At 55.1% G+C, this 19042-nt stretch overlaps 1 protein-coding gene across 1 annotated transcript in view; it reads left to right on the top strand.

The window, feature by feature from the left end:
- The window catches only part of SGIP1 (SH3GL interacting endocytic adaptor 1), a gene marked incomplete at both ends in the record, with an annotated part of 60606 nt that extends 46222 nt beyond the window's left edge, over window positions 1-14384 (top strand). The window contains 10 exons of the mRNA XM_084265854.1: window positions 323-444; window positions 1253-1379; window positions 4800-4859; window positions 10174-10285; window positions 10840-10995; window positions 11636-11768; window positions 12086-12288; window positions 13011-13075; window positions 13648-13812; window positions 14362-14384. Coding sequence (XP_084121980.1) covers window positions 323-444; window positions 1253-1379; window positions 4800-4859; window positions 10174-10285; window positions 10840-10995; window positions 11636-11768; window positions 12086-12288; window positions 13011-13075; window positions 13648-13812; window positions 14362-14384 — 1166 coding nt within the window. The remainder of the gene's footprint in view (window positions 1-322; window positions 445-1252; window positions 1380-4799; window positions 4860-10173; window positions 10286-10839; window positions 10996-11635; window positions 11769-12085; window positions 12289-13010; window positions 13076-13647; window positions 13813-14361) is intronic.
- Window positions 14385-19042: the final 4658 nt, after the last annotated feature.

The following is a 19042-nucleotide window of genomic DNA, read 5'->3' as shown; positions in this document are numbered from 1 at the left end:
ACACCTGTTTTTTGGATAAAGACATTAAGATTCCTGTGATATCCACTTTACATGGTGCCCTGGCCAAGGGGGGCAGGTACACAGACAGGCACCCCTAATGAGACACAGATGGGCATCAGTGGTCCTGGAGAGCTCTTCTGCCCTGTGAAGCTGCTGGTGGGGAGCAGCAGTTGAGGGGATTTGGGTGCCTGCACCTGCTCCTGGGCCAGCAGCTTTTGCTGTGTGTGCAGGGGAGAGGGGTGTGGGTGGACACTGGGGTCTGGGGGCAGAACCAGCCATGGGCTCTGGCCTGTCATGCGCTCACACCTCCCCTTCGTTGCAGGGTCCTCATCCCCGGCTCGTCCCGGCACGCCGCTGGCCGCATGCAGCACCCCCCCACCGCCACCACCACGACCCCCTTCCCGGCCCAAGCTGCCCCCCGGCAAGCCCCCCGTCACCGATGTGGTACGTTGGCCACCACGGGTGGCAGTGGGGCCTGCACAGGGAGGGGGGCGGAGGGGCTGCGTTTGGGGTCGGGTGGGATGGGTGGGCAACTTGCTCAGAGCGAGGAACCCGCTGCCTGGGCCAGGTGGAGATCTCCCAAATTCCCACAGAGACCAACAACGTGTGGGAAAAACATCTGGCAACACTGGGTGGGCAGTGGTGTGGGTGGGCATGGGGTGGGAGGAGGGACTGTGCCCCTGGGAGGGGTCTGTCCCTGCCCAGCCACCTGGGGGGTAACACAGTGTGAGTCTGGCAGTCTTGGGAAGGGCATCTGGCTGGGTGGGAGGTGCCTGGTGATGCTCAGTGGTGGTCCCCATCACCGTACTAAGCCAGCTGGGCTGCCACGTTCTGCCCTGGGCTGCTTCAGGTGGGTGATGGAGAGTATCAGGGTTGGCATTCTGGGTATGAAATCATCCCTGAAGGATCCATGTGGACCTAACAAGCTGCTCCTGAGCGGCACGCAGGAGGCACCACTCCCTTCCCAACACCGGATACACCCAGCCCATCCTGTCACTCAGAGTGAACAGGGGCTCCAAACACCCCAACCCATGAGCTAAGCTGGTGGGAATGTGTTTTAGGTATCCCAGACTAAAGCACCTACAAGCTAAACAGCCCTAAAGCCTTTTGGTTTTGCTCAGCCCAGGGCTGGCCATGGAAGTACTGAGGGTTATGGCAAAAACAAACAAGAAAAGCCAGTTTCTGTGTGTTTGATGCAGATGTTGCTGTGTGTATTTCCTTTAACCTTCTGTTGTTTTATGTTTTTCCACAGTCCAGGCCTTTTAGCCCTCCTATCCACTCCTCCAGCCCTCCTCCAATAGCACCTTTAGCCCGTGCTGAGAGTACTTCTTCCATATCTTCCACCAACTCCCTGAGCGCAGCCACCACTCCCACCGTCGGTAAACAGCACCGCTGTTCTTCCACCTTCCTCAGCGCCCTCCAGAGAGTCCTGAAACCTTTTCATTGCACTAAGATCCTTCTTCGGGTTCACCCTCATTTAATTTTCATCAGGTTTTAAGTGGGGGATCTAAAAAGGGGGGGTCTGAGAGGGGTGGGGGGTGGGTGGCGAACATGATGCTGCTGGGGGGTTGGTCCTGTGGTAGCTCTGAAAGTGGAAAATGACTGTTTGGTGAGGATAGAGGTTGTCACCATGTGAGGTGTTACACATCATGTGCTTGTGGTCTGTACATTTGGTGAAAATAAGCTCTTTTTTGTTGGTTTGGTTTGGTTTTGCGGGGGATGCTTGTGCCCTGGAGGGGAGGGAGGCTGGAAGCCAGACCTTGGGATCCAGGAGAGGGCTGGTGCTAAAAACTCTTTGACTCTCAAAAATTCACGCTCCACCCCTTGCAGTGGGAAATGGGCTCTTGGAAAAGGCTCTTCCAAACCATTGGCCTGACGTGTCCCACACCAGAACAAAGTCCCATGGCTTGCTTTTTGGAGGAGCATCCTGAAAAACATGGGGGGTTTGCCAGCATCCCCCAGCTGCCCCCCTACACCCAGGGCCTGAGATGAGAAACACAAAGTCTGGCTGGCAGCTCCACGAGCTGGGTCCCCCTCTCCTCCCTCCTCCCTCCCCTCCATCCCCTGCGTGCCCCCTGCCAGTGCACCCTCCCCTGCCACCCATCCTACCCAGCTGCTGGCCCCACCACCCCGGCTTCCCTCAGCTCCATCATCCTCCAGGAACATGCTCCCTTCCTTTTCTTTTTGCCTTCCCGTGGTTTTCGTGGTGAGCACGCCTGCTCTGCGTGGCAGGGAGGCACAGCTCCAAAAACCCACGCCTGTCTGGTGTTGGTGTGCCCTCAGCCACGGGCCTGGCTGCAGTGTTTCCCTCACTGTCCCCTTGTGAGGTTGTCTCTGATGGCTGGGAGATGACAGGGTGACCTGAGCCGTGGGTGATGTCCCCACGGTGCCTTCTCCATAGACCCGCGTCTCCATCCCTTCTCCCCAGGAGTCTCTGCCCTGCGTCTCCATCCCGTTGTTTGCTTCACTCTGGAAGTGTTGTAGATGCTTGTTACCTGTTCGCCGGTTGTTGGTCACCGTCACAGCATGCTGCTGGGGGAGAAAACACCCCCACCTTGCGTCTCAAGTGAGGGGCCAGCCAGCCCTGAGCATCCCTGGTGTGTGTTGGTGTCGGTGCTGTCTGTGCCCGCTGTCCCGCAGCGAGTGCCCGTCGGTGGCCTTGGCTGGTGCCTGTGGTGGGCACGGTGGCCGTGGGGTGCTGGGGGCCACCGTGGTAAACACAGGTTTGGTGGAGGGGAGTAGCCAGGCTGGGACAGGGATGGCTGTGGGGGCTTCAGGAGGCTGGGAGACGTGGGTATGAAACAGGGGCTGTGTGCTGGTCCCACAGGCTGAGCCAGTGGGGCTCCCTTAGGTGTGTGGCTTTATTTTTAGTGATTTGATTTTATTTTTTTTCCTTTAACACGTGTATTTTTGTGGAGCAAAGCTGCTGGTTGATGGGTTTTTAACCCCTGAGCAGCGGGGGCTGTTGTGGCTGTGGGAAGGGGGGGAGTGGGAAGCTGTGCCTGCTGGCACCAGCAGCTCCCACCCCTTCCCTGGGGGCTTTTCACTTCCTGGCATCACCCCTGGCAGGGGCACCCTGCATGGGGCAGCCAGGAGCAGCACCCCTGGGTCACCAGTTTTGTGTTTCCAGCTCCGTGCAAGCCAAGGGGCTGGTGCTGTTGGAGCAGGATTTGGCCTGGGAAGAGCCAGGTGGGGGGGCAGGGGGGCAGAGATTTGGGAGCTACTTGGGGAAAGCCCAAGCACCTTCCCACTGTCTCCTCCAAAGTGGCCAGTGCCAGGGTGGGCAGTGGTGCTGGGTGAGCATCCGCACAGCACTTGTGGCACCGGCTGCAAACCTGTAGCAGAGGGGAGAGCACTCCTAATTCCCAGGTTTGACCCACAGGAAGAGCAAAGATGAGGCAGAAGGTGTGCAGCACAGAGGGGGGGCAGGGGCAGAGCTGCACGGGCAAGTCTGTGGGTGCTGCAGTGGGGCAGGGACTTGTCTGGGGCTGCCCACAGCCCTCAGCTCACGGCTGGGGCCGTCTCCATCCCGCTCTCCGTCTCTCGTTCCCCGTGACAAAGTCCAATGGAGTTTGTCCAAGAGCATATGAAGACTTTGACCCCGTTGCTCTGTCCTCTGTGCTGCTCTGGTTTGCTTTCCTTGTGGCTGCCTGTGTGGTCTGAGTGAGTTCTTGCAAAGAAAGCCTCTGCTGTTCCTGTGTCAGTGCTCCCCCCGTTATTCTTCTCATCCAAACCCTCCTCCATCTCTTTTCCTGCCTGGTCACTGACACATCTTTGGGTCCCTCTCAGATTCCTTTTCTCATTCTGTTTTATTTTCTCTTTCCACGTTCTTTCCCTCTGCGTTTCCTCTGCTTGTGTCATCAGAGGATGATGCTTTGATTGACACCCTGCCTGTGTTTCGAACGGCGCCGTGTGATGCTGGCGGGTACCATGCCAGCAAGGTGCTGCCCACACCTCTGGCTTCAGAGCTGGGGTGGGGGGGGCTGCTGTGGACACCCCCAGCACCCACCACTCGCAGCACCTTGCACAGCAGTTTGTTTCTCAGTGCTGACAAAGGCGGTGAGGCGCAAGGTTGGCGCCTCCTGAATTCAGAGAGAGTTCACTGAACAGCTTGAAAAGCCGTTCTGCTGGGTTTGTGTATGTCCCCCCCCTAATTATTTCCATCCCACCCGGTGTCTGGTGTGTGGCTCTGGGGTGGTGTGAGCACAGGGAGCCGGTGGTTGTGATGGGAAAGGAGGAATTCCAGCTAGGCATCTCCCGCTCCGTGCGCGTGCCTGGTTATCCCCAAGCTCCAACGCAGTGCCAAACGCCTCCGTCTCACTGTGTGATGAGGTTGGCACCTCTCTGCACCCTGGCTTGGGAGATGGGTGCAGCATCCCGATGGGAAACTCTGGCTGCTGCTGTGGCACAGCCAAGGCAGCGCTGGGGGGGTGAAGAGGATGAGGTGGCTTTGCCCAAATCGGCGTGGCTGGAGTTTGCCGACAGAGCGCGTGAGCCGAGAAGCCTCTTCTACTCCGGGCTAAAAAAGAGACTCACCACCCCCAAAATCCTCTCTGAGCGGGCAAAAGTGCTCTTCCATCTGGGCTTCCATAGCTTTGCTTTCTGCTTTCCATTTCCTAAGCCAAATCCAGAGTTTAAAAGCTCCCCCCCCTTTCCCCTCTCCTTGCACGTGAACGGCTTGCAGCGCCTCGTCCCCTCCCCGTAGCGAGATAAATGACCTGCTCTGTGACTCACACTTGTGTCCTTCTCTCTCCCTCTCCTTAACCTTTCCCATCCCGCTTCAACTCCTGGCCATACAGAGAATGAACAGCCTTCCCTCGTTTGGTTTGACAGAGGAAAGTTTTATTTGACTTTCGAAGGTAAGTAGTGCATAGCATCCCCGGTAACCACTCGCTCCCCTCGCTCTTGCTCTCCGGCTCCCAGGGGTTCCCTTCAGAGGCTCCAGTCCAGCTTTCCATGCAGAATGCTGTGGCTACTTAGCTGACATCACAAGTTTGGCCAGAATAATTTTGATCTGATTTGTGCTGTTTGCCCCAGTGATCTGTTTCCCTCTTTATTTGTTAAAAACCAAAATCCTCCCCCCCAAAAACCCAAAAGAACATCCTCCTGTGGAGACTGAGGTGAAGAACCGGAGAGCAGAACCGCTTGCACTGCCGAGGAACTTGACTCTGTCAACCAGGGCTTCTTTCGACTCTCCCTTGCCAGCTGCTCGTTACCCTGAGCGGTTAATTAAAACCCAGAGAGCAATGGGTTCTCTGCCAATCCAGGGCCCCTTTCCCCATCTTCCCATCAGGTTTTTCCTTGTGGTGAGGGAACTGCCAGGGTCACAGCTGAAATGCCACCTGGTCGGAGCTGTGGTGGGTTTTGGGGGTCTCTGGAAGGTGAGAAGGTGCTTCGGGGAGGATGTGGGGGCAGGAGAGGCTGTTTTGGGCAGCATCAGAGGTGTGAGTGCCTGGGTGGCCAGCCCTGCAGCTTCGGAGAGAGCCTCACCTCACAGGATTTGTTCTTTAAAAAGAAAAGGAAAAGGCAAGTGTGGAGGTTTGCTGCAGGAATAGGGGTGTCAAACCCCGAAGGAAGGGCTTCGGAGCTGTTGTGGCACTTGCAGGCAGAGCGGGGCCGGGGGCTGCTGGCACAGGGTGTGCTGGAGCAGGGGTCTTGCTGTCTGTGAAGCGTGCCATCCATCCACTCTGTCATCCAGTGTGTCCCCTTCACAGCCCAACTCCCGCTGAGGAGCGTACGGAGCGAACCCCGTGCTGCTGAGCGTGATGCCGCAGCCACGGCAGGGATGGAGGCGGTGGTCCTGCTCTGATGGCAGCTCCTGCCTTAGACCTGAAAGGGGGGCTTCTTCCTTCCCATCCTCATCATGATTTTGCTGTTTCCAGCAAAAAATAACCCCAAAAAACCCTTCCTGGGTTTCCTTTCCAGGTGCCACGTGCCCCAGCCGTGTTTAAGGGTTACCCCTCAGTATGTTGCGCCCCAGCACCGCGCATTCCCCGCGGGCACCCTGCTCTGCGCTTCCTCTTGCCCCCTCGCTTGATCCGGCACCAGCGCTGTGAGGGGTTTCCCTGTGGGTTCTGTGTACTCAGGGCTGTGACTGGTGTGTTTGAGTCCTCAGGCTTGGTTGTGGCAGCACATGTGGTTAGAGCTGGGGGGGGGGGGTCGTGTCCTGCCCCCTGGCCGAGCCCTTCGGCCATGGGAACGTGCTGGCTGGCCCAGCATCGGGGCCGTGGGAGTGCGGCGCTGGCTCCAAGCTCCTCTTGCATCCTGGGAAGGAGCTATTTCCCATTCCTGATCTCACCCTAAATCTCTGAGTCCCACTTTATTTAAAAATAAGCTAAATTTCAGCACTCAGCTCTAGGGAGGTGAAAGGAGAGCCGCTGAGATGGGCATCGTGAAGTGACCCAAGAGAAACGGTCTTGTGTTTCTGGGGTTGGGTTGGGTTTGTTGGTGGCGTGTTTGGTGTGAGAAGACCTCATGCAGCTTTGGTGATGCTCTCACCAGTGGAGCAGAGTCTCCTGGATCACTAAGCACCAGGATTGCTGGTCGGAGCCGTGGTGGGTCCTGAGTACTGGGATCACTGGTCAGAGCTGTGGTGTGTCCATCGCTGGTTGGAGCTGTGGTGGGTCCTGAGTACTGGGATTGCTGGTCAGAGCTGTGGTGGGTCCATCACTGGTTGGAGCCCATGGTGTGTCCTGAGTACCAGGATTGCTGTTTGGAGCTGTGGTGGGTCCTGAGTACTGGGATCACTGGTCAGAGCTGTGGTGGGTCTATCACTGGTTGGAGCTCATGGTGGGTCCTGATTACTGGGATTGCTGGTTGAAGCCATGGTGGGTCCTGAGTACTGGGATTACTGGTTGGAGGCCATGGTGGGTCCTGAGTACTGGGATCACTGGCCAGAGCTGTGATGGGTCCATCACTGGTCAGAGCCCATGGTGGGTCCTGAGTACCAGGATCACTGGCTGGAGCTGTGATGGGTCCATCACTGGTCAGAGCCCATGGTGGGTCCTGAGTACTGGGATTGCTGGCTGGAGCCCATGGTGGGTCCTGAGTACCAGGACCACTGGTGTTCAGCCATCACTCCTCCATGTCTCTGGTTTCCAGTGCCGTGTCGGGAAAAGCAAGGTGTGTGACCCTGGCGTGCTGCTTCGGGCTGGATCCGAAGCTCCATCAAGTGGATTATTTTTTAATTATTATTTTGTATTTCTTCTCCAGCATTACTGGGTCGTTTCTCCCAGGTGAGAAGTTCTGAGGCAGTCCCTGAAGAGCCAGACCTCGGGTGGAGCCATGCCCCAACACGTGCTCTACCTCAGCTTGGCTCTCAAGTTGCTAGAAAGGAATTTTAGGACTTAAACTAGAGCAAAGACACTCATTTCACATCAAGTTTTTACTTTAAAGGCTGTTCAGCCTCTGAAGCCATCAAAAGAAGAGCACAGATGTTCATGGGGAAGAGGGGAGGGGGCTGAGCCCCCTGAATGCCAATTACTCCCCTGTGAGTTCTAGCCAGAGTCAGGTTGGAGGTGTGGAGCGTGTGTCGTGGCTGTTGCTGTCCAGATGGACCCAGGCTTTCCAGGGCCAGCTGAGCCTGGGCGTGGGGATGTGGGAGTCAGCGGGGTGAGTCTGTCTGTCCTTGGATGTATGGTTTTCATTCAGGAAAATGATGAAGTTTTGGGTCTGTACGGAGAAGTAGTGGGAGAAATGGGAGGCTGGTAATCAGGGGAAAGGGTCTAGGCTCAGCGGGGCTGCAATCAGAGCATGTGTGGTTGGGAGATGGGTTTTTTCCTCTCTCTCCAGAGAATAATGGTTATATTGCCAAGGATACTGGGTTTTGCTGCTGGTGGATGGCTGAAGACCCTCATCTCATCTTCCCTGCCCAGAGCAGCCCTGCTGCTGTCTCTCTGTTGGGTGATACCTCCAGTTTTCACCCCTCAACACCCAGGCTGCATTGGTGGTTTGGAGCCTCATCTGTTTCTGGGTGGAATTTTTCCCCCCAGAACATTTCTGGGACGATCCCATCCCCTTCTGCTGGGTTTGATGGGGCGAAGGGTCGTTGCTATGGGTGTGGGGGAGCAAGGATGCTCTCCCTGTGTTTGGTAAATAAGAATTTACCAAAAAAACCCACGTTCTCCCCTGGGTCAGTGGTGCTGCTTGTGTCCCTGTGCGTCCCCGCCGGCACGCAGCCAGGTATCGTGCAGTTGGTACTGACCTGAAGCGTCTGCTCTTGGATGGGATGTCTGCCAGCCCCTCACGTATGAAGGGATCTGTGAAGATGCTTGGGGCTGTGTCTTCAAAACACCAGAGGCTCATGGAGCCTCGTGCTGCCTCCCTGGGGTCATTAGGACAATTAACGAGCGTGTGGTGATGGGTCTGTCCTGTGTGGGTGCTCGGTCCTGTGTGCTGCAGCAGCGGGACACTTTGAGCATCACTATTCCAGGCTGTGGCTGAAATCACTTATTCCCCCGAGTCTCTTAAGGTGTATGACCAAGAGGGTTAATTTTTTTACACCCTTTTAGGCTCTGTTAGACATTCAAGGGACAATCCCAGTCCCAGAGAGGCTCATCTGCCAGTGACAGCGACTTGGGTTTTATCCCCTCGCACCCTTAGGGCACAAGGCACCTCTACCTGCAAACTCCCTGTCTTCTCCCCAGTTAATACACCAAAACTCAACATGTAATTTAAGTAACAGAACCACTTGCAACTCCCAATTTCCAGCACCCAAACCTGAGGATTTAAAATTCTCAGCAGCAAGCCAGGACCGTACAGCACATCACACCCACACCCTGCAGCAGGTCGCCCAGATCGGGGGCAAATAAAGCTCCCCCCCCCCCCTCCCCAGCAGGCACGATGCTGGGTAGCAGCAGAGAGAGGAGAGAGGGGATTATTAATATTGTTATTACTGGTATTATTTTTAAAGCTAGCCCAGGGAATAAAAAGGCAAGGGGTCACCAGAAACACGCTGCATTTGGCTCCGTCGCTTTGCGCTCCCCTCAACCCCGCTGCCCAAGGAGGTGCTGCCCTTCCCCAGGCCGGTGTTCCATCTTGTATGGCTTTGTGCTGGCAGCTCGCACGTGCTTGCATGCCCTGAACCAGCCCCTGGGCTGAATTCACAGCCCCATTCGCCTCCCTGAGCATCACCCTCTGAATGATGGTAGCGGAGTAAAAGGGGGTGTTGGGGTCCCTGGGTAAGAAGCCCCTCCAGAGATGTTTGTTGTTACTTTTTTAGCTTGTTTGGGGGAAAAATGAATCCTGGTGCTTAATGTGATGTAAAAATGAAAGGTTCCAAAGCTGGAAAATAGATCAGGGTGAAGGGGTGCAGTGGTGGTGGCTTCTCAAGGAGCTTTCTTGGGTGCCTGGGGGGGATCAGCGCTTCTACATCAGAGGATCAGGTACTGCTCACGGTGATGCTTTCCTCCTTCAATGTTTTTTGAGAGATGGGCATCCCTGGCCAGCAAAGGGAAACCTGCTTAGGGCTGAACTATTTCCAAGCCTGGCTGGTGTCCTTGGACACACAGCATGGCCAAAGCAAGCAGAATAACCCGTGGATCGATGGCTCTAGCTTGCTTTTGCACAGAGTCCCATGTTCTCCGCCGTACTTCCAGCTCGATGATAGGTTTCAGATTTGCTGTGGGCTATGGTGGGCGTTGTGGGGTGAGGGGCTGTGCTAGGGGGGTTGCTGGGCAGGAGAGGGGCGTGTGCTGGGGATTGCAGGGCTCCCACAGGTTGGGGTTCCTGCAGGCAGGAGCTCAGGCTGTGGGGGGGGAAAGTGGGATGTCGGGTACCGTCGCGATGCCGCGACGGTACCCGACATCCCACTTTCCCCCCCCACAGCCTGAGCTCTCTGGCTAAGGGACAACACACCCCTCCAGCTCCTCTTGCTGGGATCCCAACAACCACATCATGCAAAGCCCATGGTGTGGCAGCCCCTCCAGAGCCGTGCCAGAGGGTGCCACTGCGACCCCCCCACCCCAACACTGCTTGTGGCTGGGGCTTCTCTGGCACCTTCTCTGCTTGCTTTTGGGCTGGGGGAAAGAGAATTTTAAAGCTTGTTCTAGAGCCAGTGGGATATTTTGCTAGTCTGGGGGGGTCTTGGTGGGTGTCTCCTCACCCCAGCCCTGGGGAGAGGGTGGCACCATTTCTCTCTGCAGGTAAGAAGTGGAGGTTTTTGCTCTTTTGCAGGCTCATCGCGGGGACCCAGCCCCCTCACCATGGGGGCACAGGACACTCTGCCAGTCGCTGCTGCCTTCACAGAAACAGTCAATGCATACTTCAAAGGGGCTGACCCCAACAAGTAGGTGCCAACTGACAGGTTGGATGGGGCCCTGGGAGAGGTTGGATGGGGCCCTGGGCAACCTTGTGTAGCTGCAGGCCTGGAAGTTGGTGTCCCTGCCTGTGGCAGGGGGTTGGAACTCTGATCCTTGGGGTCCCTTCCAACCCAGACCAGGTTGACAGGGTCTGGGTGTTGAGATGGGATGGGGAATGGGGGATCCTGGGGTCAGGACACCTTGGGGTGCTGTCGAGGCTTATGGTGTGCATCTCAAGGGGATGGGGAGGGAGGAAAGGAGATGCTGGGATGTCAGAACAGAGCAGCAGGAGGGGTCCTGAGGCATCCCTGTGAGCATCAGTTCCCCACTGCTGCATCAGCATCAGTCCCCACTGCGGTGTCAGCTCACCCTTGTTTAGCAGCACAAGAGACTCCTGCCCCCAGCACGGCGGGTGGGAAGTGGGGTGGTGTCATCACACCCTCCCTACCATGAACCCCTTTCCTCCTGCTGCATTTTGAGACACATCCCCACCCCCATTTCCTCCCCACACCCCCCTGGGTCTCTGTGCCCGGCGCTGCAGGTGCATCGTGAAGATCACGGGGGAGATGGTGCTGTCGTTTCCCGCCGGCATCACCCGACACTTTGCCAACAACCCCGCTCCGGCGGTGCTCACCTTCCGCGTGCTGAACTACAACCGGCTGGAGCACGTCCTGCCAAACCCCCAGCTCCTCTGCTGGTAAGCCCCCACCTCACCCACATCCCAGGGGTTTCCAGAGAAATAGGGTGCTTGGCCAAAAACACACAGCCCAAAGTACCTTCCTTGGGAGCCTGCCCTGAATTTGGGAAGGAAATTATCAAGCCCTTAAATATTGAAAGGACATGGAGGTCCTGGGGTGTGTCCAGAGAAGGGCAACCAGGCTGGGGAAGGGGCTGGAGGGCAAATCCTCTGAGGAGCAGCTGAGGGAGCTGGGGGTGTTGAGCCTGGAGAAGAGGAGGCTGAGGGGAGCCCTTCTCCCCACCTCCCCTGCCCTGCCAGGAGGGTGCAGAGAGGTGGGCGATGGTCTCTGCAGCCAGGGGACAGGAGATGGGACAAGGGGCAATGGGCTCAAGCTGCCCCAGGGCAGGGTCAGCTCAGCTGGGAGGGCAAAGTTCTTCCCTGGCAGAGTTGTGGGGCTGTGGCACAGGCTGCCCAGGGAGGGGGCTGAGTCCCCAGCCCTGGGGGTGTTGAACAGAGGGGAGATGAGGTGCTCAGGGAGCTGGGGCAGCACAGGGTGGGAATGGTTGGACTTGATGAGTTTACAGGGCTTTTCCAACCTGGGGATTCTGGGATTCTGCCAAGGCAGCTTACAGGAAGGGTTAATTCTCCCTCTGTGCAGTGACACCACGCAGAGTGATGCCAACACCAAGGAGTTCTGGGTCAACATGCCAAATCTGATGACTCACCTAAAGAAGGTATCGGAACAGAAACCACAAGCCACCTATTACAATGTGGATATGCTCAAGTACCAGGTAGGGTTTGGTTTGGGGGTTGGTGGGGTTTTTTTTGTGAGATAAAACTGTGCCAGAAACACGTGTTCTTAACTTAAGAGAGGTAAAGAAGCTATTTTCCTGGCACTGAGTGGAGATAACATGAGGTGGGGCATGCTGTCCCACTGGCCCCTTCCATATGGCATTAGATCCCCTGGTTTTGAGCCCAGTACAAACCTTTCTGTGGCAATGCAAGGTTATCACCTCCTCTGAAACCAAATGCAATTACCATGTCTGTAAAATGGGCTTTCTCCCTTCACCCCTACGGAAACTAAATGTTTTTTCTGTCATTTTGGAAGGTATCTGCCCAGGGTATTCAGTCTACTCCATTAAACCTTGCAGTGAGCTGGCGGTGTGACCCTGCAAGCACTGACCTCCGCATCGACTACAAATACAATACAGAGGCAATGACCACACCAGTAGCTCTAAACAACGTCCAGTTCCTCGTCCCTGTCGATGGAGGAGTAACCAAACTTCAAGCTGTGCTTCCTCCTGCTGTCTGGTAGGAACCTCTCACCCAACAAAGGTCTCTGTTCGCTGTCCCCACCGCTCAGGGAGGTGTCTGTGGGCAGGCTGGGGGACCCAAACCTGCCCTCCTCTTGCAGGAGGGAGCACACAACCCCACTCTGGGTATTTGTTTCCTTGCCTTTCCTGCAGGGAAGAGGTCAGAGCTTGGAGGCACTTGTCCAGGCAGCAGAATAACAATCATAGAATCATAGAATCACAGGGGTTGGAAGGGGCCTCCAGAGCCCATGGGGTCCAACCCCCTGCCCAAGCAGGGTCCCTAGGACAGGGCAGGGCTGGAATCTCTCCAGAGAAGGAGACTCCACACCCCCTGGGCAGCCTGTCCCAGGGCTCCCTCACTGTGTAAAAGCTCTTCTGCATGTTGGTGTGGAACTGCCTGTGCTCCAACCTGCAGAACAACCCTTATTTGGTGGGTTTTGCCTGCTTTATATCTGGGGCTCAAAGGGAGTCACAGGCATCGCTGCCATCCCAGTCTGCAGTGGGGAAGTGGGGCCCAGCACGGCTGCCTCTCGCCCATCGCTCACCTACAACCCAAGAACAGGGTTTTCCTGCTCCTGCTTGGGTCAGACCCGGAGCCAAGCTCCCAGAACTGCAGCTCTGGAGCTGCTTCCCCAGCCCACGTGGCCTTTAGCAAAATCCAGATGGTTCCTTTGGGATGACTGGTTTCTCACAGAAGCGCTCTCCTCTGTGTGTTTTTAGGAACGCTGAACAGCAAAGGATATTGTGGAAGATCCCTGATATCTCTCAGAAGTCTGAAAATGGAGGTAATCCTGACAACAGGCATGCTGTTAGCTCTGAATGCTTAAATCAGACACCCACCCCTGTGTGCAAGCCTGGACATGCAGATTCCTGCTGGTGCTTGTGGGGGGAGAGATGCTATTTAAGGCTATTTAAAGCTAGGAAGCAGAGAGAGCTTTGAAAAGTGGGGATATGTGCCACTCATAATGTTTAGCCAACCCCTTTGGCATCACAGGAGGGTATTAACCTGCTGGTTGGGATGTGGCTGTTTGCTCAGCCCTTTGCTCTGCTGACTCTCCGTGTTTGAAGGCTGAGGCCCTGTGTTGCATCCCTGTTGTGGGGACCACAGCCTCCCATGGGGGGGCTTCTCCAGGTGCCAGCCATGCAGCTCAGCCACTGTTGTATGCTGGGAGGATGGGGAGGGAGTGGGGTTTCCCCTCTGCCTCCCCCTCCCCGGGGGATGCTGCTGGCTTGGGTACCACCGTGGGAGCGGGCTTCACTCCCAGCACTTTGGGGGGCATCTCACTTGCTGGCTGATCTGGGCTGCGTGGCGTGCCCCTCTCCAGGCTTGTAAGGGTCTCGTGCCCACACATTGCAGGTGTGGGGTCTCTCCTGGCCCGATTCCAGCTCTCGGAGGGGCCGAGCAGCCCGGCCCCCCTGGCCGTGCAGTTCACCAGCGAGGGGAGCACGCTGTCCAGCTGCGACATCGAGCTGGTGGGCGCCGGGTACCGCTTCTCCCTCATCAAGAAGAGGTTTGCAGCAGGTAGGTGCTCGTCTCTGGGGCAGCAGTGGTGGCCCCAGCGCTCCCATCCTGCTGTGCTGGCATGCCTGGGACTGCCCCCCCTGTGTGTTTGCTGCCTATGATGATAAGAGGTGATGGGGCTGACCAGCAGCAGAGGGGCAGAAGTAGGGAATGCAGTAAATTGCAGGGAATAAATCCTGGTCCTGCTCATGAGAGAGTTGAGTTTCATGGGCTGTTCTGCTCGTGGGCCTGGGGATCTCCAGGAAGAGCTTTTCACACAGTCACAAGGTTGGAAAAGCCCTTTAAGCTCACCAAGTCCAACTGTTCCCATCCTATGCTAAATCACATCCCTGAGCACCTCATCTCCCCTCTGTTAAACACCCCCAGGGGTGGGGACTCAGCCCCCTCCCTGGGCAGCCTGTGCCACAGCCCCACAACTCTTTTTTGCCCCATCACTGCAGAGAAATGGGGCAGCCATGTGAGTGGGGGGCCAGCAGCTGCAGGCTGCCATCCCCCTGGGAAGCAGGGGGCTGCATCCTCCCCACAGCTCATCTCTGATCCTGTTTCCAGGTAAATACTTGGCTGATAACTGATGGAAGCTTATGCAAGTCTCTGGAAAATAACAATGTGGAAAATACCCAAGGACTGCTGTGCGTGGAACGGGTTTTAATTACAGTTTAAGGAAAAATGAACTAAATCCTGCACTGGGGACATTGCTGTTGGAAGTTTGGACAACTTTCAGCATTCTCTTTAATTTTTTTTTCCTTGGAAAACACCGTCTTGACCAGTCCTACAGTATTTACTTCTAGGTGTAACATTGTTAATGGTTTTAAAATGTAATTATTGTATTTGTAAATTGTACTCATTCCAGTAAGGCTGTATTTTTGGGGCAGTTAGACACTTGAGTTTTAGCATTTCCCCATTCATGAAATGGATGTAATTTAAACTGTGGTATATAAATTTAATAGTAGTACTGTTGAATGGCACAATGCTTACAGAGGTAGATTACATTTTGTCAATATATACGACTTCAATACGATACTGTTACGAAGGGGGTGCCTGGAAAAGAGGAGAGCAGAGGAGAACCAACATGCTGATTCACTTTTCCTTCAGTCCTTTGGTACGTCTCACGGTGACGGATGAAAAGCTGGAGCTCCAACTTCAGCTGGCTTAACTCCAGACAAACATTGCTGGGAAAGTGGGGGTTCCTAATACAGCCTCCCAGCAAAAAGCAGGGGGGGGAAAAATCTTCTATAAAGAGTATTTACATGAACTTTCTGTTAGCAGAATCCTCTGTGAACGTGCCCTTGTTGTCTGGCAGGGATTATCCATCAGGCATCCCAGCAGCGTGTGCGCAGAGCGCTTCTCCTTGCCCCGTGTCCTGCCACTTTGCAGAGGTGCAGGTAAGGAAATCAGGAGGCAGAGAGGCTGAGTAGCAACTCCCAGCTTACCACCCTGTCAAGGTGGTTAGAAAAGCCATTGCTGTTTTTAAAGACACACTTCCCAAGCATCTCTTTGCGGTTTTGGTTGCATTTCTGGCTTCTTCCTTTTCCTTCCTCGATTTTTGAAACCCCCCCCACGGGTTTGGGAAAGCCTTTGAAGGTGTGCAGCCCCCTCTCTCTGTGCCTTTGCACTTTACTGGGCAGGATGGTGTGGCAAAGTTTGAGTCCTGGCTGATGCTGGCCTCAGTGATGGCGTGTGTGGCACCCCTGGTGCGGCACCTGGTGAGATGGAGAGCTTCCTTTATCGGGGGAATTTGGGGATGCTGGGGAAAAGATTCTTCTTGGAATGAAATGCAGCTGCTCTTGGGGTGCACAGGGAGGTGTAGGAGCACCCACTGAACAGGTTGCTGGGGGATCCCAGCTGGGGGAGGACAAACAGCCACAGATGTTGCTGGGATTAGACTCGTGCGTGCGTGTCGGGGAGCGCTCGCTCGCAGAGCGGTTCAGTGTGTGGTTGGACAGAGGGAATCTGTGCCTGTCTGAGAAGAAGGTGAGAAAATCAGGAGGTATTTCTGTTCTGAGATGGCTCCTGGATGGAGGTGTGTATGACAGGGTGGCTGAGTTGCGTGCCCACTCGCAGAGGGTATCGGCACAGATGCTAAAGCACAACTAGTTTGGTTACATGTACCTGTTTGGAGGGTGTGCTTGGGTGGAGCCTTCAGCTCCCCTAATAATTCTTCCCCTGAAAGAGAACTGCATCCAAACTGTGTTACCCACCCCTTTCCTACACAGGGATATAGGGGAAAAAAGCTAAGAATCAGTTTTTGCATAATTGGTTCATGTACAATGGTTACAAGCTCATGCTTCCAAAAGAGAGCCATGTCGTAGTCCTGAAAAGAAGGGGTTTATAATGTAAATATTACCAGAACACAGATATTTTGCTTTCTGTTTCATTTGAAAGACAAGGTGTTTACATTAGCATCGGGTTTTTAAATGCATTTTAAAGAACCAGGAGGAGCCCTGTGACCCAGAGCTCCCAGGCGTGTCCCAGTTCCGCTGTCCCACAACACAGATGTCCCATTTTCTGGATGGGTGGTGGGGCTGGGATGCAGCCTGGGTAGAGAGAGGTGAAAGTCCTGCACCCTTTTCTGGGGTGAATTGCCTGGCAGCCCTGAGTTTGATGTGCCAGCAGCTTGGCAGCCCCTCAGGGACAAAGTCCCCCTCCAAGCCACCAGTGGGTGACACCAAACCATCCCAACCCACAATGCTGGGACCAAAGCCAGTGGTTTGGGGCAGGTTTGGGGTTTTTTGGCATACTGCTTCTGCCCAGTGTTTTGTTTGCTCATGAGAACAGCGTGTCTCTGTTTTCCCTCCCAGCATGACCACACTTCTGGGCTCCTTTGCAAGGAGATGCCACTCTGCGTTGGTGTCTTCATTCTCCTGCCCTGACTGATGTCTGAGCAGAGGCAGAGTGCCCTGGGGATGCTTATTTTGTCAGGTATTCATCTTCCCACCTGTCCTAGGAGCCTGACACCCCAGTGTTATCCATGTGGGGAAGGGCAACAGACCAGTTGCGCTCCTAAATCTGAAGAGCAGGGCCCTGGTCACCTTTCCACCTGGCTTTGAGAAGGTGTTAGCAGAAGAAAAGATTGTGAGCAGTAGCTTGGGATGTATCAGGCTCAAATTTAGAGCATGGAATAGGGGTGTATGTAATGGATATTCATCCCCAATTTTGGCTTCTGTAGCACTGATGAGAGCCCCTGGCTCTGGAGAGGGCACAGGGGTTGCACTGCCCTGTTGTATTCAGGCTCTGCTGGCTTTGCCTCTGCTTTTAGGTAGGAAAACCAGTGCACCCTCAAAGAAGGTGTCCCTGCCCACTGGCAGAGAGCAGCTGTGTCAGCAGGGAGCTGAGAGAGGCAGCAGCAATTCAGTTGCCTGCAAGTCACCTGCGTTATGAGAGCTGAGCATCAGCTCTGTGTGTGGTCCAGCAGGTCTCCTGCCAAGTCAGGCTGGGGCTGAGGAGGGGGCTCAGCCCCCCAGCACTGGCACCCCTCAGCTCAGCAGCACTCGGGGTGGGGGGAAAGGATGAATAAAGGATAATCAATTCAAATAACAGAAAGGCTTTAGCTTGGTTACTTGTGTGGACCCGTCTTCCCCAAGGGATTCTCCTCCAGGTCGTGGCCAGCAGCTCCTGCACACATGGCCAAGGAGCTGGGGGGCTTGTCCCCACCGACACCTGCAGACTTAGGTCTTCAGATGGTAGGACCAAGAAGCCTTTTGTCTTGATTTCTTTTTTTTTTTTTATTTCTTTTCTTTTTTTCCCACAACTTTTCCTCTGTCTGTTGCAAATATCCAACTGGATATTCACCCAGCTGGTTCTCATCCAGGTCTCCTCACAGGACACCTTTCAGACCCAGTTCCTACTTCAACAACGTTTCTGAACAACTCTGAAGCTGCTCAGTAGTGTGAAATACTCACAGGTAATAAGCTGCTCACTTGGTGTTTCCTGTGCCTCTTAAACACCACTCCCCTGTTATAAAACTGCTGCTTATCTCTGCAGTAAGGCCACTGAAGTCCCACTTCTGCAAGTGTGAGTTCTTGGTACCTGGGTGAGCATCTTCACTCACAAAAGCTTCATCACACGAGCACGATCTCATACCCAGGAAGTTTCACAGCTGCCCAGTCCCCTGGATGCAGGCAGGATTTAAAGGTGTCAGTCCTGTCACTGGTTACACTGATTTTTCTCTCCCCTGTGCCCTTTCAGGAGTTTCATCTGTTAGGGGGGTTCTTATTAAAACATAGATGGGGAAAACCAGCCAGGTTTCTGTGAAGCTAGCTTCCTCTTTGGGCCAGGCAGGGGGAGAGGGTGGGAGGGAAGGCAGTTTCCCAGAGAGGCTGCAGGCACCAGCTCGCCCTCGCTGCGGGAAGCTTCGGGGTATCTCTCCTGGCAGTGCCCAGGCTTTGGGCTGCGTGGGCAACACCAGAGAAATACGCTGCTTAAACTTCCTATCTTGATGACATTGAAGCTGTGCCCATCTGCAGGCGAGACCCGGCTGCCTCCCCCTTTAAAGGTGAGCCCCAGGCTTGTTGTTTAACACCCAGCTGTAAAACCTTGCTCAGCTCTTGCAGGGGGGGGGATTGTTTTCCCACCGAGGTCTCAGCCAAGACCTCGCCGTGCTGCTGGGGCTGCCACGAGTCGTGTTGGTGTTGGTTTGCCGGATTCTGGGTGACGCAGAGCATGGGGCGGTGGCACCGTGGAACCTGCAGCACGAGCAGCACACACAGCAGCACAGCAGCTCCGCTTTCTCCTGGCAGAGTCACTTTTGAATGGCTGGGCTGCATTGAAAATCTGACTTTTATTTTTAATTACCTAACAGAGAGGCAAACATCTTTGGCTGAAAGTGTTCAGCCGTCCTTGGACCTCTCCCTCCCTTCCCTGTCTCCTTCAGCAGCGGTGCGGGTCCTCTGGTTTCATTTCATCACCAGAATTCTTCTTTTCCTCCTCCCTTCTTTTCCTCCTTCTCCCTTCTTTTCCTCCTTCTCCCTTCTTTTCCTCCTTCTCCCTTCTTTCCCTTCTTTCCCTTCTTTCCCTCCTTTCCCTCCTTTCCCTCCTTCTCCCTCCTTTCCCTCCTTCTCCCTCCTTCTCCCTCCTTCTCCCTCCTTCTCCCTCCTTCTCCCTCCTTCTCCCTCCTTTCCCTCCTTCTCCCTCCTTTCCCTCCTTCTCCCTCCTTCTCCCTCCTTCTCCCTCCTTCTCCCTCCTTTCCCTCCTTTCCCTCCTTTCCCTCCTTCTCCCTCCTTCTCCCTCCTTC

This window comes from Gallinula chloropus, assembly GCF_964237585.1.
Source record: "Gallinula chloropus genome assembly, chromosome: 6".
NCBI classification, from domain to species: Eukaryota; Metazoa; Chordata; class Aves; order Gruiformes; family Rallidae; genus Gallinula; species Gallinula chloropus.
Note: the sequence above shows the minus strand (reverse complement) of the source record. Positions and strands in the feature narration are given on the sequence as shown.